This window comes from Cucurbitaria berberidis (genome assembly GCF_010015615.1).
Source record: "Cucurbitaria berberidis CBS 394.84 unplaced genomic scaffold K460scaffold_7, whole genome shotgun sequence".
Lineage (NCBI taxonomy): Eukaryota > Fungi > Ascomycota > Dothideomycetes > Pleosporales > Cucurbitariaceae > Cucurbitaria > Cucurbitaria berberidis.
This window is the reverse complement of record NW_024468941.1, coordinates 460,793-482,521: the sequence shown is the minus strand read 5'-3', so window position 1 is coordinate 482,521 and position 21,729 is coordinate 460,793. Positions and strand designations below refer to the sequence as shown.

General features: G+C 51.6%; 8 protein-coding genes across 8 annotated transcripts; 3 read left to right on the top strand and 5 right to left on the bottom strand.

The window, feature by feature from the left end:
• Positions 1-3,202: 3,202 nt before the first annotated feature.
• K460DRAFT_410851 (RabGAP/TBC) lies at positions 3,203-5,665 on the bottom strand (the record flags this gene model as incomplete). Its single annotated transcript, XM_040937423.1, has 3 exons — positions 3,203-3,547; positions 3,601-3,856; positions 3,906-5,665. The coding sequence occupies 3 exons, from the start codon at positions 5,663-5,665 to the stop codon at positions 3,203-3,205; spliced, it is 2,361 nt and encodes a 786-aa protein (XP_040782814.1).
• Positions 5,666-6,757: 1,092 nt separating this feature from the next.
• Positions 6,758-7,768, top strand: K460DRAFT_359957 (alpha/beta-hydrolase; the record flags this gene model as incomplete). The annotated part of the gene is made up of 2 exons (XM_040932236.1): positions 6,758-6,928; positions 6,989-7,768. The coding sequence occupies 2 exons, from the start codon at positions 6,758-6,760 to the stop codon at positions 7,766-7,768; spliced, it is 951 nt and encodes a 316-aa protein (XP_040782813.1).
• A 1,630-nt stretch (positions 7,769-9,398) lies between these two features.
• Positions 9,399-11,270, top strand: K460DRAFT_359956 (MFS general substrate transporter; the record flags this gene model as incomplete). The annotated part of the gene is made up of 3 exons (XM_040932235.1): positions 9,399-9,607; positions 9,677-10,290; positions 10,339-11,270. 3 exons carry the CDS (start codon positions 9,399-9,401, stop codon positions 11,268-11,270), a joined length of 1,755 nt encoding a protein of 584 aa, XP_040782812.1.
• Positions 11,271-11,529: 259 nt separating this feature from the next.
• K460DRAFT_348480 (PLP-dependent transferase) lies at positions 11,530-12,866 on the bottom strand (the record flags this gene model as incomplete). The annotated part of the gene is made up of 4 exons (XM_040931386.1): positions 12,747-12,866; positions 12,563-12,696; positions 12,103-12,512; positions 11,530-12,051 (listed from the first exon to the last, which is right to left on the bottom strand). The coding sequence occupies exons 1-4, from the start codon at positions 12,854-12,856 to the stop codon at positions 11,530-11,532; spliced, it is 1,176 nt and encodes a 391-aa protein (XP_040782811.1). The 5' UTR covers positions 12,857-12,866.
• A 341-nt stretch (positions 12,867-13,207) lies between these two features.
• On the bottom strand, positions 13,208-14,451 carry K460DRAFT_359954 (beta-lactamase/transpeptidase-like protein; the record flags this gene model as incomplete). The annotated part of the gene is made up of 2 exons (XM_040932234.1): positions 13,208-14,310; positions 14,361-14,451. 2 exons carry the CDS (start codon positions 14,449-14,451, stop codon positions 13,208-13,210), a joined length of 1,194 nt encoding a protein of 397 aa, XP_040782810.1.
• A 456-nt stretch (positions 14,452-14,907) lies between these two features.
• Positions 14,908-15,762, bottom strand: K460DRAFT_410846 (uncharacterized protein; the record flags this gene model as incomplete). Its single annotated transcript, XM_040937422.1, has 2 exons — positions 14,908-15,483; positions 15,538-15,762. 2 exons carry the CDS (start codon positions 15,760-15,762, stop codon positions 14,908-14,910), a joined length of 801 nt encoding a protein of 266 aa, XP_040782809.1.
• Positions 15,763-16,371: 609 nt separating this feature from the next.
• K460DRAFT_371451 (uncharacterized protein) lies at positions 16,372-17,630 on the bottom strand. Its single transcript, XM_040934355.1, has 2 exons — positions 17,134-17,630; positions 16,372-17,082 (listed from the first exon to the last, which is right to left on the bottom strand). The coding sequence occupies exons 1-2, from the start codon at positions 17,597-17,599 to the stop codon at positions 16,412-16,414; spliced, it is 1,137 nt and encodes a 378-aa protein (XP_040782808.1). The 5' UTR covers positions 17,600-17,630; the 3' UTR covers positions 16,372-16,411.
• Positions 17,631-18,002: 372 nt separating this feature from the next.
• On the top strand, positions 18,003-21,168 carry K460DRAFT_359951 (DDHD-domain-containing protein; the record flags this gene model as incomplete). The annotated part of the gene is made up of 3 exons (XM_040932233.1): positions 18,003-18,293; positions 18,365-20,989; positions 21,043-21,168. 3 exons carry the CDS (start codon positions 18,003-18,005, stop codon positions 21,166-21,168), a joined length of 3,042 nt encoding a protein of 1,013 aa, XP_040782807.1.
• Between the last annotated feature and the right edge of the window lie 561 nt (positions 21,169-21,729).

Below are 21,729 nucleotides of genomic sequence, written 5' to 3'. Positions count from 1 at the left end.
GCCAGCAGGGTCAACGTCCGGGAGGAAGCGAGTGCAAGATTAACGCTTTGTTGCACGGATGCTGGCCTGGCTCTTCCTAGCCTGTTCACGTCGCATGACAGGAAATGAAGGGTTATGGACCTCAGCCACCTAATATCCCGAAATGGAAGGATGAAATGAGCTGTGCATGTTAAAGAGCCGCGGTCCGTCAACACGAAACCTTGGGAGCTGGTGGAAATGTAGCTTGTAGCTTGTAACCGGTTGCAGAAGCTGTTCCGTGGCTAGTGTAATGCCGGAACAGGAAATTTAGATGCCGTCATAGCGTAACGGCTGGGTATGGTTTGATGAAGAGCATGGTGGTGGCACGGAGCAGGGAACCTTGTTCAAACCTGTCAGCCTGAGGAAGCCCCTCCGGATCGACATGGCGCGACAGACCGCATGGCCAATCGATAACAGCAACGATCAGCAACCCGACACCAGACACAAGATCCGGCAGCAATGTCTCTGAGGTATATCGAGACATGTCTGGTGCGGAAGAACCTTGGAGGCTGGCGATCGCTCGTCAGCTGTGCGCGCTTCTCCTCGACCTGCTATGCGCGTACTTGGCGGATTCTTACCGCAGCGCGTAATGTGCACGCAGATGACAGCTTGCAGGCCTTTATGACGGTGTAGCAGATGCATTGCGCAATCCCCGAGCGCCTGGCACCGGCTCGAACGATCGACTAAGCGCCAAAATTTCCGCTTTCTGCCCTCTGACTTTGCCTATTCTGACAAGTGGTGGAACTGGAGGCGTACCGCATCTTTGCTTGTGATTCCGGTCCCCGTCCAGCTCCACTTCTGGTTAAATATCACAGTGTGCAGTGACGTCGAGCACGGGTATCAAATCAGTATGGGAGGAGCACGGAGGCTGGAAGGTCGTCGCAGTGACTGCGTACTCCAGGGGAGTGGAGAGCTTGCATGTGCTCACCAAACGTTTCAGAGCAAGACCAGATGGAAAGAAATGGATAGCCTAGGAAACAGGACTCGCTGATCAAGGCCGCATTTAGTAGCTGCGACTGTAGCGCCCTCCCCCTTTGAGAGTCTCACCTCCAATCGCCTGGTTCTGTGTAACTGGCGAAAACGTGGTTTCCAAGACGATGCGGGAAGGATCTGGTAACGAATGTGCATGTCTCTGATATGATACAAGTCTCGTGGACGACAGTGACTCGGACGACTTGTTCTCAAACCGAGTATGCGGCTGGAAGCGCGCGTGGCTGTTGCCGCTGAGATCCACACCACAGCTTATACCCACCAACAGAAGGTAACGTGATAGTAATGTTAGTTCGACACGGGCCTTGAAGACGGGATGCTCGATTTACAGCCGACTGAACCGTAATGAAGCTGAGGAGCAATGCTGGCTGCCTCACTCCAGCACGCGTGCCAAGCACCTGATATCATGGAAACGATGAGGCTTGCAGTAGGGTAATCTGTGCCTTGGGGGGTCTGCCGAAAGGCTGTGTAAGATCGGAGAATTCGACCATGCCGGCCGTGTAGGTGCGAACGCGTTGCAGCGGTAATGGACAAGAGGAGCCGGTGTACCTTTCTGGATGATGCTGCTGCTGCTGTGAGCGGACATGCGAGGCGAGACGGTTCACAGAATGAAGCGTACCACGCCGCGTACGCAAGCTCCAAAGCTGTCGGAAGTCGGTTGTTGTTCTAGATGCAGGGCCAAAAGGGCCCGGCCAGAGACTACTCAACACGCTTGGCCAGCTAGTGCTGGGTCTACGGGTAGTCGAAGGTAGATTCGGCTCCACCTTCACCTCGCAATCGCTTCCTCAACCCATGCTGCCCGTCGCGAGTGGCGTTGGCTCGCGATGACTTTGCAACGCCCACGGCCACCCATGTCTTCATCGAGAAAAAGACGTTGACGATCTTCGCTTTACCCTGCGCAATCAGACCACAGATCATCATCCACTTGTTGGCGTCGGCTCTTCGACCTGCGCGACGACACCTGGCATCTTCGGAGCAGCCGAGTGTGACTCGATCGGTCTAGACGAGGCTACAAGTGCCTCCAGTGAGATGAGAAGGGCATGGGAGGCAAAGTCGACGCGACGCTTGATTTTGCTTGGGGGGGCAAAAATGGTAGTTGAGGCAGGTCATAACGACACTTTGCCACCGAATCTGCATCTACTATTTCCCTTTTGGGAAACATCGCATTTGATTTTCCCACCCATCATGCTTACAACGTCTCCTTCGGCTATTCTGCAGCATCGCTTCTACGAATCCCTAACTAATTCTTAGGCTTCTCTATGGATGATATCTACCTAGGCAGCAGTTTTGGCTTTTGAGAGAGAGGAGGGTACCTCGGCCACTTTCTCGGGGTGTACATACCACACCGATACGATTCAACTTTCTTTGCTCATGAATTATTAGCAACCGCTGTGGCGACATGATCACATGAATCGATCGAGGACTAGAGACCCAGTAATCTGAGTCTTACCCGTCTCCGTCCGTCGGGGCGGTTGGTTGTCCGCAAGCGCATCGTCGTCATGCCGATCACGAGCAAGCGAGGCCAGGATTCGATTCTTGGGGACGACGATCATCTACCAACACGTTGCTCGTGCCGGTCGCCAGACCCCAACTTTGGCCCGGTGTTATAGTCGCTTGGGCAGTTTTGGCTGTAATTAGATATTATTACTGGGTATAGCTAACTATGTGATGTGATGCTCCGCGTCCCACTGACGACTGTACTTGTAATGCACCGGAATAAAGCAAGAGGTATCTTGTAAACTGTCATCGATGAACCCATCCCAATATACGCCCACGTCATAATACTGCCGGGGAAAAAGCCACTCCAAGCCTACGACCATACTGTAAGTGCCACCTTGCAAAACGTGGCGAACAACAGGCTGCAACCGACCGTAGAGTGACGATGGTGTGTTGATGTGTGCGCCGCTAAACGTGCGAAAAAGAAAAAGCAATGTGTTGCCGTAAGACCTGATGAATCGGTATGCCTCAAAGAGTTAACGCTGGTGCAGCCCGGAGAAACAAAACGTGTTACCCACGCGACGCCATTGCGCCACTGATCTCAGAAGATCGGCGTAAGCCCGTTAACCCTTTCTCCAATGGGTATGGAGCGCCGGTCGCGAAGCTTCCTCAGCCCAGCTGAACCCCATCTTTGCACGTCCCCCGACCCGCTCGCATCGAATTGGCCGAGTCCAAGTCACCGGAGCGCCTGCCCATATCAGGCATTGGCTCGCTTCTTCCTCATTTTGTATTCGGCTTTTGCCACGCGCATTAACAGCTCCTCGTCCTTGATTGGGATCCAGGAGGTCAACACTTTCATGGCATTTTCGAAGTCTGAATCGAGCAAAATCTCCCTGGTTGCATCAATCAGTGCGGCAGAGGTGGCATGCAACACGTCCAAGTCACCACTGAAATTGGACGACGATACGTTAGAGTAGGATTTGTCGCCTAAAAGCATGAAAACATCCCAAACGCGAAGTTGGGCCTGGAAGGGGAGCGAGTAGTTGAACAAGGTAAGATACCATCGGGTACCATACGCGGTTGAGGTGATGCCCAACTCAGTCTGGCAGAAACATGGTCAGCGAGAGTTAGGTCGACGTCGAGATTGCAACTTACCAGCTGCTTCGCTACGTCCCCTCCGCGTAGCCAGTTCTGCTCGAAATCGTCTAGAGCCTCCATCAGACCGGCAAAGCCAGCCTCATAGAGTCTCTCCAGGCCACGAAGCATCCACAGACGAACTAGCATGACGAATGCTCTGTCTTCTTCGTAGTAGCATAGGAGAGTCGCTGCAAGTGCGGCCATGCCTTGAACGTAGCCTGTATCAGGCAGGTAAAGAGACATGGCGTGGAGTACACGGAACAATAGTCGTTGCCTATTTGCGGTCAGCTTCATTCAGACGTCTCTATGCAAGTTAGTCTTACCCTCCACGGTAGCGTCGCCTGAACATGATGTGTCTATTGATAGTCCGTGGCACATCGACATCGATCTGGACATCCTCTGCAGAGCTCTCTGCTTGTAGTTCGTAGAAGCTGGCAATTAATTCCTCCTCGGTGGGGCTGTCTTTGTCTGCCTTTGAGCTTGCAGCGAGGAATGAGTACCACGCTGTTGCCCTCCACCGGTCTGGAATACCCTTCCAGGTGCGAGAAACGAGCTTCGGGTCTTTGGTGTCGAACTCGAAGAGCATGCCGCCCTTGTCTGCACCTGCTTTGACCACTTTTGCCATTCTACGCCACTTGTCGTCGCGCTCGATTTCCTTCGCTCTCATTATCCGGGCTGCTCTGCCTCCTTCTCGCTGCTCTGCCACTTCGGCGAGACCAGGTGGCAATTTGAGCATGTCGCTCGCTTCGTCTCTCAAACGGCGGTCTCTATTGTGGGGTAAAATATTGGTCGCGAGCCTCAATGGTTTCTGCGTGCTTCTTGTGCCTGAGGTTTGATTCGAGAAGATGGACCTGCTCGGCTTTGCGGATTTCTGCGACACTCGCCGCCGAGGTGACCCTGATCGGGGATCTGCTGACCGCGACGATCGCGTCCTCGATCCACTGCGCCCAATTCTCCGTCGTCTAGGCTCTGCCGCAACCAGTTGTAGCGAAGTCGTTACTCGCTGGATGTGCGGTGTGTCAGGGCCCTCGAGACTTTCGCCATTGGTAGCATCCTTTGATCTCGTCTTCTTTGGAATGATGAACCCGTACCGATCGACTTCGCCACCTTCGAGATTTGCCCAGTCTTCGAGACCACCAGCAGTTTCTGTGGGCTCCTTCAAAATTGCGCTCCCATGCCTCGAGCTCATGAGGGAACTAGTGTCCTCATTGTTTCTATCCACGGTCAGGGAGGATGAGTTTGCTGGAGTATCGGTCAAGCTGCTGTTGTCCACAAAGCTGGTCCGTACGCTGCCCGTTTCTTCCTCTGGAGTGTCCCAATTGACTGCATCCTCATTCCCGTGCTTATACATGGAGCGTACTTTACGCGAAAGCGTCATCTCGTCGGTAGATAAGGCGCGTTGGCTGGTAGTTCTTGCACGCGCAGAGAATCGTGATAGCGACCGAGGCGTAGGCGACAGGTGCGTCGCGGTGGGTGGTGAGAGCTCCTGCTGAGTGTTGGACTGCGCCTGCGCCTGCTGTCGCGGTGGTGTGCTCGGCGCGGGCGGGCCTTCCACAACAAGACTCATCTGTTTACTCCGCCTATTCGCCTTCTTGCCGCCCAAAATCATGCTGCCCCTCTTCGAAAAGGATAACGTCGTGTCTGAAGTGAGGTCGTCGAAGCTGCCGGTAGGGATAAAGGTGTCTATGCCTGTGAAATGGGTATCATCTTCTTGCTGGGCATGGCCGGCGTCTAGTGAAAGCCCTGCTGCATGCTCATCTTGAACTACAATAGCAGGAAGGCTCGGCGTCCTGCGCAGGCTGGTGGGAGACGAGGGCTCGTGGTTGCTAGTGCAGTTGGAGGACGCCAAAGCCGAGTCTCTACGGTCGTCGTCCGAGGACAACAGCGTTCTCCTCAACGCACTGGCTTTGGGGCCTGGTGAGGTTCGCGGTCTGCGCACGTTGCTGAGCCATGCACGCGATGCGGGGCCCGTGGACGAGGTGGTGGTATGTGAGGGTGCTGGTGAAAGGTGAGGGTGCTCATTCGAGGTCGAGAGTGCCTCCGCCGCGGCATCGCCAGAGGGATTCACAGCGTCATCTCTCATGGCGGCGGGAGGCGTAGCTGTTTGTCATGAGGTTGGACTCGGAAATGAAACGCGGGCCCGGTTCCAAAGCGAAATGAAGGGGCGCACTGGTGACGGTGAAGCGGAAATGCAGCGGGCGTGCTGTGGTCGTCGAGCGCAGTGCAGCACCTTCAATCGCAAAGGGAAAAAGTGCAATTGAAGAGAGAAGAAGCATGCCAACAAGACGACAGAATCAGACAAGGACCCTTGAACTGGTGTTTGCTGGGGAATAGGGGCGTCGCTACTGTATCGGCACTGGGCAGGGTCGTCGTGCAGGTGGTGGGTCGCATCTTCTCCAGACTCGGAGATTGCCCCAACGCGTCGCTTGTGTGACGTTCCTGCCTGAACTGGACTTGGACAGTAAACGCTACCACTTCTCTGCTGTTTCGTCCTCCTCATCGCGCCCAACAGCCTTCCAGAAACCTCATTCTTCATATGACTCTCGACGCATAGCTTGAGCGTTCGCCATGATCAAGCCTTAGACAGCGCCCAGTAGTTTCGAACCGCTGTCTCAGAAGCAGCCATGGGTTGTCAAGTGTCAATAAACTAATTGCAATACCCGGCGATAGCTCCCCAAAGAGAAGTTGATCTGAGAAGCCAACAACGTCATGCACGCTCTTGTCCCTTGAGACTCTCGGAACTGCCTAGACGCTGTCCTACAGCTCTGTTATGGTCCAGAAGGTGGTGCCTTCAGCTTCAGCCCTTCATCCCTTGCAGCATCTCGGGGCGACCAGCGACCAGCGACCAGGAACTTCGGTCTTTGGGAGCGACTTCACGTCTCACAGCATATTGGGTTCCGTCGCAATTTGCCGTTCCGAGAACGAAATCGATGCAACCTGCAGAGACAGATACGAGGGTGGGGGTTAGGTGGCCATGAGCATGTCCGCTTATACCCTCCTGATTGAAGATTCTTTGCCATTCAGTCACTGCTATGCTACACCTGTTCGCGTGCGAGATTGATCTTGGCCTCAAGCGTGCTGACAAACACTTTAACGACCATCCTCGCCTCTACACTTGCAACTTATTACCCCGCGCAGTAATCAAGTACGACGCGTAGAAGGCGAAGCATTCAACATGGCACCGCTCGATGATACCACACCAGCGACCCGCTTCGACAGCTTTGACATTTATCACACGTCGTATAAAAAGATCGGCAACCATGAAATCCGTGCGGGTATCTTAGTCCCCAAGACCCTCAGCCCAGGAAAACATCCTATACTCGTCAAATTTCACGGCGGCGGTCTGGTATGATATTAGCCTTGATTCATCATCTATGTCTTCATGTGGAATTGCTGATGCAATCAGGTAACAGGGGATTGTTTGTATCGGGACTGGATAGCCGCCTTCTTCATCCCCTTTCTCCATCGCACAGGCGCTATCACGATTCTTCCAAACTACCGTCTCATCCCGGAGCACACGGGCGCCGACATTGTCGACGATCTCACTGACTTCTGGGCGTGGTTTAACGGCGGTGGCTTACACTCCTTCCTCAGCTCCCAGAATGTCGCTTTCCAGCTTGACTACGACCGGGTTCTGGTATCTGGAGATTCAGCTGGAGGCTATATGGCGTTGATGAGTGGCTTGATGCAACCAAAGGGCACGATCAAGGCGATCTTGGCGCAGTATCCGATGACTTATTATCTGAGGCGTGATCCAACAAACACGTCGGATGCGCAACCATCTCCATCGCCGACTATAGTCGATGATCACATCTCCACTATTACTCCTGGCACGGTCTTCTCGTCGGCAATGCCACCAGTACGCATGCCGTTATCCGAAGCGCTCTCCGTACAGGGACGGTATCTCGAGTTCTTTGGCGACAATAAAAAATTGTGGCCGCTGTATCTTGTTGAGGAGAAGAAGTACTTGCCACCGACGTGGATTGTGCATGGGGATGCGGATACGGCGGTTAGTATCGAGGATAGTAAAGCCTTTGCGGTGAAATGTAAGAACTTGGAAGGTGTTGAGGTGCGACTAGAGGTTCGATCTGGCCAGGATCATGGGTTTGATATTGCGCTGAAGGAAGATGAAGAGGAGTGGTTGAAGGAGGGGCTGACATGGGTTGAAGAGAAGTGGTTGGATTGAGGCCGTGTGACAGAAGCTCTGGAGTTTGACCAGAATAAGGTGCTCCTGCTACTGAAGCCTGTAGACTTTGGATGTCTTTCGATGGCATTGGAACGGCTCAAGAATTGTCTTCTTAGCTCGGCCTTACGGCGCTGTATAGCATAAGATTCGAGATGCATATGTCTAATAAGCCCAAGCCGAGCTGTTTCGCATAGCTGAACTGGCCATTGTCCGTCGTCTTACTTCAAGCCGCAACATCCCTAACGCTGAGTTTGGCCCGTGCTTGGAAAAGCACACGAACACATGGAGCGTATTGCGCGTGAGGAAACGCGGAGAACCCCATTTGTTCTTTGTGTTGAGCTCATAGCGCGAGAAGCTTCCTTCAGAAGATGAAGACGAAGAGCCTGTCGAAGAGAATAACGCACTTGGTTCTCCAAACTCGAGTATTTGAATAATGCTTGCTCTTGTCTAATCTGACTCTGTGAGTCAGTCTGGGTAAGCCTGTAAAGTTCGGCAATGAAGACGGGACCCTTCAAGACTTCGATGGCGGTGTATCGCGCTAAAGTTGGGTCGAACCATAAGGATGTTGGCACCATCGGTTGGCATGGGCGAGACCAAATGCTCACTTTTCCGCCTCTCTGTTATCAGATCCCGACAACATTTCTAGCCTCGAGTGAGAGTCGGAAGAAAATTATGGGCACTTGGCCTTCCTTTCCAGACACTAGCCCTAACTAAATGAAACTACGGGCGAGAACACGTTCACGAGACGAGTCTCGAAGTTGGATCTAACCTTAATATCCCCACTAGCACAATATTCTGCTACCCTGCCTCGGTTAGGTCATATAGAGTACTGTTATCGTTGAATTTTTTTCCAGCCTATACAAAATCTGACTTATTAACTGATATTGATCTACTCCAGATTTGGTTGTTTGTAAAACCGCAAAGCTGTATGGCAGTTTCTTCATTCTTTTTATCCCCGGCTTAGGTGTCCATTGAGGCTCCACCAAGCCCCGAGACCCGCAGACCCTCAACCTTTCTTACCACCTACTCTCAACAAGCTCCCCACCAGCCTTACGGGAACAGACCGCATCGCGATCGCGCGAAGTCGGAAAGACGGCTATAGAGTCGCATCGCGCCTGGTTAGTCGCCTACCTCCGAAGTCTAGATCGAGATAAGATAAGATCCACCAAGAGATTGGGCAACCATGTGGGCCCTCCCCATAGAAGGAACAGCAAATTCTTCAAGCCTCGCGTGGTCTCATCGCATTTCTCTTACGATATGCCGCCAATGACATGCGACAGAGGAGGACGTCGAGGGCTCGGTCCATCTGATAAGATCGCTAGTATCAAGGCTACGCTGGGTGAGGCTAGGTTACTCCCGTTTTGAACCAATATGGCGGGTTCGTATGCCTCTTTTCGCTTCCCGTTGTCAAGCCCGCGTCAAGCTCTAGCCCAGAGCGCGGCAGGATGGCCAAGCTTTGCAGGATGCTCAAGCATCGAGCCAACCATGTTGAGTCATGTACGATCATCTAGCTGCTGCTGCCGCGCCAGACGAATAGTTCCTATATATTCGAATCTGCCTCTGTGTAGTGTCAGTCTCTCGACGCACTTCCACCCGTCTTCTCCATCCATCAGAACGTAGCACAGCAAACATGGATTCCATTGCTGCTGCTCAGCCCGGCACCCAGCCCACTCACAATTCTGAGAAGAAGCTCCACGATGTCGACATCGAGGGAGCGGATGCGGTGCGCAAAGTTGAGGAATCAATGATGCCTGATCACTCCGCTCAGAAGGGTATCAGGAACGTAGAGGCTGTGACCCTGTCCTGGACGAAGACGTCGCTAGCCTGTGCATTCGTATGGTATGTTCAGTCCCCCCTTCACTTCATGCCCTTCGCATCGGATGGACTATGAACTAATACCCCGTGTAGCATGTGGTTCCTATACCTTACCAATGGCTTCCAATCAAACATCACCTCCAACCTGACACCCTATGTCACATCCGACTTCCAAGAACACTCGCTCATAACTGTCATCAGCGTCGTTTCAAATTCCATGGCCGCGGCTGCGTACATCCCAGTAGCCAAGCTGCTCGATCTCTGGGGTCGTGCAGAGGGATTCGCATGCATGGTGTGCCTCGCTACTCTTGGGATGATCCTGATGGCCACTTGCAACGGCATAGCACAGTTCTGCGCGGCGCAGGTGTTTTATTCCATCGGATTCGGTGCAATGATTTACTGCGTCGACGTCATCACGGCTGATTCATCGAGCTTGAAACATCGAGGTTTGGCGTTTGCCTTCACGTCGTCGCCTAACATTATTGTGGCCTTTGCTGGCTCCAAGGCTGCCGAAGCTATCAACAATAACATCAGTTGGCGTTGGGGCTTTGGTGCCCTTGCCATCATTTTGCCATTCGTGGCTTCGCCGCTGTTTGTCATTTTGAAGCTCAACCTTCGAAAGGCGAAGCATGAGGGTGTACTCCACCGCGAGCCGAGTGGACGCACAATGATGCAGAGTATCATTTTCTATTTCAGAGAGTTTGATGGTAAGTTGCTTCTCATAGAGATCAAGATGGGCCGCTAACAAATCGCAGTGCCTGGTGCATTCCTTCTGGCTGCCGGTCTCGTCATCTTCCTGCTCCCGTTCACTCTGGCAACCTCCGCACCCTCAGGATGGTCCACTGGCTACATTATTGCCATGCTTGTGGTCGGCTTCTTCCTTCTTATCTCATTCGGGCTCCACGAACGCTTCACGGCCCAAAAGCCCTTCTTACCCTACGAGCTCCTCACCAGCCGCTCTGTTCTCGGGGCGTGTCTGCTGTGTTTCACGTATCAGATTTCCTACTACGCTTGGAACAGCTACTTCACCTCCTTTCTCCAAGTTGTGACTGACCTCACTATTGCCGAGGCCGGTTATGTGAACTCAACTTTCGATGTCCTTTCTGGCGTCCTGCTACTCACTGTCGGTTTTATCATTAGCAAGACTGGATACTTCCGCTGGCTGCTATTCATTGCCGTACCTCTCTATATCCTCGGTCAAGGCCTGATGATTTATTTCCGCCACCCCAACACCAGCATCGGGTATATCGTCATGTGCCAGATCTTCATTTCTGTTGGTGGCGCCATCATCATCCTGTGTGAGCAGATTGCCGTCATGGCTGCCGCAGACCATCAGCACATTGCCCCCGTGTTAGCACTACTTAGCATCTCTGGCTTGCTAGGCGGCGCTGTCGGTAACACCATCTCAGGCGCCATCTGGACGAACTCGTTCCCGCAGGCACTGCAGCGACTGCTGCCCGAGGACGCAATGGAGAGCTATGACGATATTTACGGCAGTTTGGAGACGCAGCTGAGCTATGCAAAGGGGACCGCTACGAGGATTGCAATTGAGCAGGCATATGGAATCGCACAGAAGAGGATGCTGATTGCCGGTACCGTCATCATCGGCTTGGCGCTTGTGTGGATCTTCATGATCAAGAACTTCAATGTCGCAAGGATGCACCAGACCAAGGGTCTCCTCTTCTAAGTTTCTCGAGGTAGTGGCGTCACTATGTCGCCATTCAGCCCTGCTAGCTTTTACGTAGCAAGGAGACATCGTCTTGAAGATATCCACGTCTAAAAGTCTTTGATGGAGAGAGGAAAATAACGCACTTAGACGTATAATACAATGTAAACGTAATTATCACTAAGATACTCATGATATAATGCAAGTACTACCATTTCAAGTCGACTGTTCTTTATAGGGACACACTTTACCTATATGACCAAACTGCCTATAACGTATATTAAGGTAGAATCTGCTCCAGCACCTTTACTAAACCTCGAATCTCCTCCTCGCTATTATAATGCACCATACTAACTCTAGTAACAGCCTCGGGGCCTAGGCCGAGCACCTCATCGCACAGCCTCTTGGAGTAAAAGTGGCCCCACCTAAACCCGTAGTTTGAAACCTTCTCTGCCTCTTCCACAATCTTCTTCGAATTCACGTCCTTGACAGTGAATGAAATGGTCGGCACACGAACACTCGAGTCGGTAGATGTAGATCCGTGAACTGTGATGTCCGGCCGTGAGTTGAGAAAGTCGAGCAGGATCTTTTGCAGTTTCCCTTCATGTTCAGCGATGTCGTCGAACGCGCCGTCGAGATATGAGACAATCTGTGGGATAGATTGTACACATTCGTAGTTAGAAGATGCAAAGCCCAGTTTGTCTTCGAGGGTTTTGGTGGGGTTGAAGAAGTGCGCCATGGGCTTGACGTGCTGTTGTGCGCTGTTGCTAGCATACAGCACGGCGATGTGGGGCCCGTAGACCTACGGAGATGAGTGGGGGAGTGACTTGGGGAAGCTACCGGATTTTCGTACCTTGTACCATGAGAAGGAATAGAAATCGACCCCGAAAGCCTTCACATCAACCTTTCGATGCGGTGCGTAGCTCACGCCATCAACACAGAATAACGCACCCGCCTCGTGTACTACATCTGCAATCGCTTTCACATCGTGAATAGTACCGAGAATGTTGGAGACATGGGTACAAGCGACGAATTTGACTTTCGGCGAGAGAAGTGGCTTCAAGTTATTGAGGGTAAGTTTGAGGCCGTCTTCTTTGGAGGAATACCACCACTTCACAGTGAGCTTGAGTCGCTCAGCCATGAATAGCCATGGCTTGACATTCGTCTCGTGCTCCATCTTGGATAGGATGATCTCGTCCCCTTCATTAAACTGGAGGGCACCGGCGAGGTTCATGAAGAGTTGGGTTGTTGAGCCTCCGAGTACTTGATCGCTCGTTAGATGATAGTTAGGTATTCTAATAATGCTCGCGTACCAATTTCATCCCGGCCAGCGTTGATATACTTCGCTGCCGCCTGATAGCCCTCCTCATACTTTGTGTTTGAGACGGACCCGGTGTGGTACGAAGCGCCTAGCTGGACGTTGGTTTTTGAGAGATACTGAGTTATCCTAGATCATCGTCAGATCCTTGTATTGTCCCCATTATAAACCAAACTTACGAATCGATCACATCTCCAAGAGCTTGGCTACCTCCCGCGTTGTCAAGGAAGACCTGGTCTTGTTGTAAAGCGGGGAAACGCTCGCGTGCCTTCGTGATGTTGAAAGACATAATGTTGTTTAGGCCACACGGGATCGAAAGATGCAAATGCTTGAGAAGAGGAACAGATAGTACTCTTCTAAAATATGTGTGTGTTGTTCATGTTCATATAATTTGTGATAGCAACGTGCCGATGCGGGGCCTTGCTGAATAAGGAAGGTGCCAAACGAAGCTGTGACGCCATCGAATGCTACATGCAACAGAGAAATGCCATATTCTTTTCAAGGCACATGGGGAGTTATTTGCAGAAGAATACTTAATAGAGTTTAAGAAATCACAAGTGTGTAAAATTAAAGTCAGCAATTATGGTTTGCCTAAGGGTGTTTATATCTAGGATCTTAGACACTTGCCCTAACATTTGCTTTACACCTTTATATTTCGCCAAACCGCTGTTTCAAATCGCGCAATCAAATCAAATGTCATCCGAACTGCCCAAGGCAAAACTTGCGTGGCAAAAACTAGTGCCAACCCTCTCTCCCTATTCACACTCCATAGCAAGTTTGGCAAGCCCGTCCAGGACAGAGTCCCCTTCGGCTTGAAGTAGTTCTCCCTCTCCACATCCTCCATAAGCAGTAAGCTACCCAGTCCGAAGTTCTGCACCACACCCTCTAAGCTGGCATCCAAAGCGCAAGCATACGACGATCCTGAAATGTCTCTGAGGCCTTTCAGCGCCGGGCTACCTTCGGCAAATTGTGGAGTAAACATTTGGTCGACGGTATTCTTCTTGAGGAGGACGGGTGAGTCTTTCAAGAGGTCGGAGAGCACGCGAGAGAAGTCTGGAACGCTAGCGTACATCCCAGCTCCGCCGCCTTCTTTGATCGGATCAGGCCAGAAAGGCGTGGGCCCATCAGTGAATGTATTGTCCTCCTGTCGCGAGCTCATAGACATGAGGTTTTCGGCTACGGCGGCCTTGCGGTGTAGATGCCAAGTAAACGATTTGATACCGAGGGGCTTTGCGATGTTGGTCTCGACGTACGCCTCGAAGCTCGTGCCGGTGAGACGCTCAACAAGTAGACTGGCCCAATCAAAGCCACCGCTATACTTCCAGTTTTGACCAGCTTCATAAGTGCGAGGATAATCGTAGCCTTTCGCTACGTCGCCGTCACTCACGATGGCGGGTGCTTCACCGCGCGACGCCCGCCAAGCATACAGCTTCGGATCTATCCAATCATAGGTTGCACCGCTGCTGTGCGTAATGAGCTGGCGCAGGGTGATAGACTTTGTGGCTTCATGTAACCTGATCTCGGTCCCTTCCTGTTCGACTATTGGCTGAGAGGCTAGCTCAGGAATATGTTTATCAATGAGGTCGTCTAGGCTCACAAGGCCACGCTCGACGGATTGCAGAGTGGCGATGGTGGTGATAAGTTTGGTAAAGGAGGCGACGGAAAATGTCTGGTCGAAATGAAGTGGTGTTGCGTCCTCCGTTACGCCGTTGTAGCCTGCGGCCTTCTTGTAGATAAAGTTTCCTAAGAGAAGCATAAGTGACTTGTGTGGCATTCATAAATTAGGGGCCTACCGTCTTTGTCGACAACAGCCAACACAGCTCCAGGGACAATGTTTGCGCCTTTCGCTGTAGCATTACTAAGATAGGACTCGAATTCTTCCATGTTGGACAGTGCGATGTGTCTCTTCAGGTACTTTGCGTGACGCTTCAAAGCGATACTAGTTCCGTTATTCGGGGAGCGATGCTAATGAACCACCTGATGATTTCGAGATATTGCCTCATCTTGCCTCCTGGTAAACGATATACATATATACATATCTTAATAGACAGTCGAACTTCGCGCGTGAAACTTCCGAGTTGTGATAATGTTTGTCATCGCGATAAGCTGGGGCGTACTTACACACCGAAGGCCGACCATTATCCCCGAGGCTAACTGTTTAGATGTGGCGTGGTCTTCCCAAAGTGAGTACAGCCCAGCGGCATTCACTCCGCACATCATTGTTCCCTGAAGAGTTCTCACTTAGCTATACACGAGCTCCTACACGACAAGCCGTCGGTGGCATAAATTGGTCGCGATGACGAAAAGACAGAGAGCCGAGCGGAAAGACTAACGAAGCCTCTATGGTCCGGAAGTCGACTTATCTGCCTCCTTTAGAGCTGCTTGCCTCTCCTTCACGATATCGAAAATACTTCGACCCGCCATCACTCTATTAGCAGAAGCCGTACGCTGGAAAGGTTGCATCACCGTCGTTTCTTCAAACCTCAAAAGTTCAAAAGTCATGTCACTAGGATCGAATGGAGTGGAGGTTTCCATAGATGGCGGCACCGCTTGCGTATCGGGATGCTCAGTTGTTGGGGCACTCGGTCTAGCGGGGACAATGTAGTTCTCGTTGCTGCGGTGATTCGCTACACGTTGGCCGTTCTTGAGTTGAAGCAGTCGCAGTTCAGGTGTGATGGATGGATTGTTCATAACAGTATCATACGAGGTCCACAATCCTTGTATGTGCTTGGATACGATATCATCACGATGCATGGCGCCCGCCTCCAAGGATACCTGGAGTAGAGCTTCGACACCCGAAGACAGGTCGGAGAGAACTTGCAGAAGCTCGTCCACGCGCCGCTTTTCGCTTGTTGTGGTAGTCTCTTTGCGCCTCTGGTATGTACGTTGTGCTTCGCGTACTTGGGCACGGCGTTTCTGCAAGTTCTTCAGTTATATGATTGTACCCCAAGATCATGGTCAATGGCAAACCTCAGTGGCGGTCTCATTGCGTGGTTTCGTTATACGCGGCCTGCCACGCCCACGACGCGTTGGTGCAGGCGCGTCTATGGGCTGGCTTTCTGCCGCTGTTTCTGAGACAGACTGGTCGTTCGCATTAATAATGGGCTGCAGCCAGTTGCCGTAAGCGAATCTCCCTCCCGGTCGCACGACTGCATCGTCGCGGATGTCTGGATAGGGTGTGCTATTCGAAGACATGTCGTGTGTTGAGGCGAGAAGGATGCTATATTTGCACAACACTTATGCTTTGAACACTGATCAGGATTGATCAGAAATCAGAATATTCGGACGAAAGCTAACCGCAACGCTTGGACGCATGCTTAGTCAAAACTGCACCATCCTTCCTGCTCAACACAACAAAGCGTACTCTATTGCAAGACAATCGTGGATTGTGGTATTGGGGGCTCTACTATGCTTTTCTTGAAGTTAACATGAATCTGGGATGACGACACCCTAGAACGTATTATTATTCCTGTATCATAATAGATAAATTCATGAACCGTAAGTCAGGACAGAAATCAGTGGCGTTTACTTGGATGCGACCGAAAGAATTGCAGTGAAGACTTTGCAAATGTACGCATCCCCAGATGGTGCTGACATGGAAGCTTCGCCTATGTATAAGATTAACGGCACATACTGCAATTCTGTTACTAATAACAGCAGACGAATCCATGCTGAAGTTCTCCAGCCCATGGCTCCTCGCAAGCATAGGACACTCACCAACAGCTAGCAGGTCCACTACCCAATGCTGGATACACTCGTGGTATAGGATTGTGTCAATTAGCAATTTTTACACAGGCTCGGCTACGGGTCAAAAGAATCTACATTGTTTAATTGTTTCTGCCAATTATACATCACCCACACACTTAACACGCGTGAAAACGCTTTCGCCGGTCTTTATCAACCCTCTAGACTGTACCGCCTGCCACATGGGTTGATCTTCTACTCTGTGTGAAGACGGAATCGAAGGTATAACATCCCAGTGTATCTGTACTGATCTTGGAATGATTTTGACAAGCCATTGCGCAATCTCTGTTGTCCCCTTGGTGATGTGAAAAGTTGGAGCTAACGTATATCCCGTATCTTGAAAAGAGATGACAGCTACGTCAAGATTCGGGATGAGAGCTAAGATGTGGCGCATACAGTCTGAGAAGGAGCGTATTTCAGTGTAACGACTTGGGGCGAAAGAATGAGTTGCGTCATAGCCGACTTGTATCTCGATCTTATTGAAAAGCTGGCGTGTCTGCGGAGGCATCCTGGCTAGCGTTTTGTCGTATTGTGACATGTACTTCGGAACGTCCCTTGCTACTACCATGAAAAGTGTGCGCTTCTCGTACCAATACTTGGCGACTTCATTGTGTAATTGATTACTGGCGCGCATGATATCAAGGCGTAGTGGTGCTCTATCGTTGAGCTGCGGTAGGGAAGGAAGGCTAATGTACGGCTTACGAGGGAGGAGGTGCGAGTATACATGAAGACGAAGCTCGGCGGGGAGCTGGAGGAATGGGAAAGGTTTTACTTTTGAAGGAAATCAGCGAGCAATGAGTGGACATGGTTTCAAGTACTTGCCTTGATCTTCGAGGCTAGAAAATGAAGCCCCAAGATCCGTTTCGCAGAGAGCGTCGATGCTGGGGAGCCAACTGCGTATCTTGGAGAAGGTAGGATCGACGCCCTGTTTAGAATCTGAGACCTTGTATTCGTTCAGGTATGGTCTTCCTTGCAATACAGCTCTATAGGCCTCGATGTAGACGTCGGGGATGAGGTCTGGTCGCGAGATGGGCTTTACGAGCAAGTAGAACTCCTCTGAGCCGTCAACATATACAGCCTCATGGCGTGGGCGAGCTTCACATGCGCGTGCGATTTTGTCGACATCGCCTCTGCTCTGGGGCTTCAGAGGCGGGCTTGACAAGGCATTGTCGAGAGCTTGGAGTCTGAGCTTAAGATGTACGGCGTCAGTGACCGAGAAGCGCCCTTCATGCGCCATGCGAGAGTGGTGGTGGGGACTATATGACGATCTAAAAGGAGACGGCGCCATTTTCCGTATGTAATAGAGTATACGTTCAAATCATGGAGGGCTGCTGTTGTTGTCGCGAGTACAACGGCGCGCGAGTAAGCCCCGCACGCTAACAGGCCCAGGGTCCCGGTACTGTGATGATGATGTAAGTGATAGCCATGCATCTGCTGGGCACATGCAAGACACGGAGCACATGTTATCGCTATCACTATGCTAAACGCCTAACCTCAGAAGACATGCTGCCATGTCCACTTATACCCACCTATAATATAACCTCCTGACCGCCATCACGTTGAGCCGACGCGTTACCCTCGCTGCTCTTCGCATTCGCCCTCTCGCACCCCCGAGATTCCCCGTTCGATACCGCCAAAAGTCCTGGCTCAGCAGATTCAGCCCCGGTGGCAGCGCCCAGCCGCACGATAGGATGTCTGGCCCTGATCCCAAGCAAGGCTTCCTCTCGAACCTGTCACCTTGGGGCTCGCGCGCGGTCACGCCGAAGCCCCCGCCTACGCCCAAGACGGCGGAGGTAGGTGTAGACAAGGACAAGGACAAGGACAAGGAGCAGGAGAAAGGAAAGGAAGCGGAAACGAGGACAGCTGGACCAACTCCACAGCAAGGCGGAGACCATGTAGTCAACCCAAGGCACCGGCTGAGCCTAAAGCGATATCCCCAGGACTGTCCTCCGCTTGCCGTAAAGTGGTTCCACGCCGTTGATGTAAGTAGAGATATCTGTACATGTTCATCAAACATACTGTCTGCCTGCACAGCTACTAATAAAGCCTGTAGCTTCCGAAACGAAAACCGCTCTCCTCCCACGCCATTGCTCCCGACAAAGCCCTTCCCAAGCCGAAAAAGTGGATACCCTTCAGCGCAAGTGACTCTCGTGCGATAGAAGCCGCCTTTCAAAAAACGGCCGACGAGGATGATGCTGCTGAGTTAAGGAAGGGCATCGTTCGTTCTACAACGCCTACCCAGTCAAGTGCCTCCCCAAAACCGACTACGAAAGTCCCCGTAAACGAGGATTACCTGTTCGACGTTGAGATCGAGACGCGCGAGCTGGCCCCCTCATATTGGCTGGGCCCTGTATACGACGTCAAGCGAGGAACTTGGTTCACACCAGACGGAGAAGCCGTTGACGAGGGTTTAGCCACGCAGCTTGAGGAGGGTTTCCTAAAGGTCAAACCATGGCGGTTTGGGAAGCCAGAGGAAAACCGATCAACCTCGCAACCTCGTGGACGCCCATTGTCCATGGGTCCCAGCGTGGGCGACGACTATCGCAAAGAGTTGGCAAGGCTAAACCGAGATTCGACATCGAATCCAGTCACGCCCAAGTCCTCTTTCGGAAGTCTACGCAACGAGGCTCGCACGCAGCGACATGACGCCAAACCAGACGATGCGCCCGTGATATTGCCCACCGACTCACCGCGCACGTACCGACTGTTCGGCGCTTATATGAATTCCACTGTGACGTATCAGGATGAGAATACGGCGTGGCTATTAACTGACGATATGTGGACGCGCATGGGTAGTACACTGTATCAGCGCTTCGCGGGTGGTGCGCACTACGCAGGTTATAAGTACGTCCGCGGTTATACAGATACGAAGGACAAGAAAAAGACACCCAACGTCAAGGATCCTCTTGGTGAGAAACAGACCGAGGGGCCAACAACGCCATCACTGGCCTACGGCTCTGATTATAGCAAACCGTCCACAGCCACTACATCTGAAGCTAATTCTGACGTCGAGACCTCGGATAATGAGACCGGGCGGGAGTCTCCCTCTCAAACTCGGAGAAGACATTTGGAGAGACAGGTTTCTCAGCTTATGTCATCCTCGAAACCTGAGTACGAGCAAAAGCAGGAGGAGGAACTTCGGAAGCGTGAGGAGAAGGAGATGCGCGATGACTATAAGGTACAGGACAAGGGCGAGCAAGGCCGTGAGATCGAACACCTGCTGCTCATCACCCACGGTATTGGGCAGCGACTAGGCATGCGGATGGAGTCCATCAACTTTATTCACGATGTCAACACCATGCGCAAGTCTTTCAAATCGGTGTACGCCGCCTCGCCCGACTTGCAGGCTTTAAACTCCGAGACGGATTCGGAAACCAAGAACAACCGCATCCAGGTTATTCCTATCGTTTGGAGACACCTGTTGGACTTTCCGAAGCAGAGTTTGAAGCACAATCGGAAAGAGCACGATCTGGGCGATCTTGACCACGAAGATCACGAGTATCCAAATCTTGAAGATATCACCGTAGAAGGCGTTCCAGCAGTACGCAACTTCCTCACCGACTTAGCCCTAGACATCCTATTGTATCAAAGCCCAGCGTACAAAGGTCACATAACTCGCATCGTAGTCAACGAGCTGAATCGTACCTACCGCCTGTTTAAGGACCGTAATCCCTCGTTCAAGGGTAAAGTCAGTTTAGTCGGTCACTCACTAGGCTCAGCTATCATGTTCGACCTCCTTTGCTTGCAGAAAGACCCCAATTCAAGATCTAGCTCACATTCAGGCAAACACCGACGTTCAACCGAAGAAGGCTTGAAGCTCGACTTTGAAGTGGAAGATTTTTATGCACTGGGCTCACCACTCGGTCTCTTCCAGATGCTGAAAGGTCGTACCATCGCTGCGAGACCCTCTAGCTCCTTCGTGCCACCAAAAACACCAGCATCACCACTCGACGATCCTTTCTCACCTAGCGCCGCAGGACATGATCACGCCTTCGATATAACCACCTCCTCGCCTCTCTGCAAACAAATCTTCAACATCTTTCACCCTACCGACCCTATTAGTTATCGCATCGAACCTCTCATCTCACCGGCTATGTCCACGCTGAAAGCGCAACCCCTGCCATACACGAAGAAAGGTATTTTCGGTGCACCCGCTTCGCAGGGTCTCACCGGCATCGGAGCTCGAGTCGGCCAAGGCGTCACAGACTTCTGGTCCTCCCTCGGATCAGGGATCGCAAGCGGCTTGTTAAATCGTAGTCTTGGGATCTCTGGGACCGAAATGACTGGCGCAGGTAATGGTGCACAAGGCCAGCGCACATCACGCCCACTATATGTCGGCCCTAGTCCAAATACTTCTGCAAGTGTAGTACCCGGTTTGAATGAGCCGGCTAGTGCGTTCATCAACGAAGAGCGTAGGAGGCGACTAGCACAGGAGAAAATCGCAGAAGGTGAAGACGGTGAACATCCTCCTACACTCATCGAGTCCGAACTAGACACCCTTTTCGCTGGTTTCCAAAACCGCAGAAAGAGCCAACAAAGCGAAGATGGGACCAGGGATGTCGAAAAAGATCTCGAGTGGCAGGAGCTTGAAGAACGTAGTCGCAAGCTCAAGAAGGAGGAGGCAAAGGTCAGAAGCCTGAATTCGAACGGTCGGGTGGATTACAGCATTCAGGAAGGCGTATGTTGTCGCTTCCTTTCCACCTCTGACATTCACGCTAACAGTTGCGATAGGCTTTTGATATTTCCCTACTGGCTAGCATAGCTAGCCATCTCAACTACTGGGCCGATGAAGACGTGTCGCATTTTATGATCTCGCAGTTACTGGCTAGACATCGCGTGTTCAAGCCCAAGGAATAGACTTGCGTAATATACCCTAGACAAGTTCGCAATACTTTGTGCTTTGAGCGCCACTACGGTATTTGCTTGAATGCCTCCATGGTCTATTGTGCACTCTAAGACTACTAACAGCAAAGATTCTCGTTCTTGGACCCGTCATAAATAGTAACCTTTCTCTTCACTGACTCCCGCTTATCGTCATCATGTCATCATCATCCAACTCACACCATCACCACCGTCTCTCAATTCATATTTCAAACCGTAACTATGATGCTACTGTGATGTAGTTGTGTATTAGGTACACGTATAGAGTCTCACCCATCTTTTCCAATGGTACAGCTTCCTACTCAACAACGGGTACCGTTCTCTTCTTCTGCGCCGTTTTCGCTCTTGTGGGTTGGCTGCTGGTCCGGCTCCATGTTTGCTTACACGTTCATTCCATCGAGAGCAACATTACTCATGTTAATTATTTCTTTGTTTGAATGTATGATCATCGCTAGCAAGAGCGGATCATACAACGCAGTAGGAGTATGGGAAATCAGTATTAAACCACCGTTCACTCATTAGAGTCATATAATTGGT

Bases quoted from the DNA above. Each gene is read 5' to 3' on its own strand.
- K460DRAFT_371451 (XM_040934355.1), bottom strand. From the start codon at position 17,599: ATGGCGCCGTCTCCTTTTAGATCGTCATATAGTCCCCACCACCACTCT. The intron at 17,083-17,133 runs GCAAGTACTTGA...TTCCTTCAAAAG, and splicing joins TTCTAGCCTCGAAGATCAAG to TAAAACCTTTCCCATTCCTC.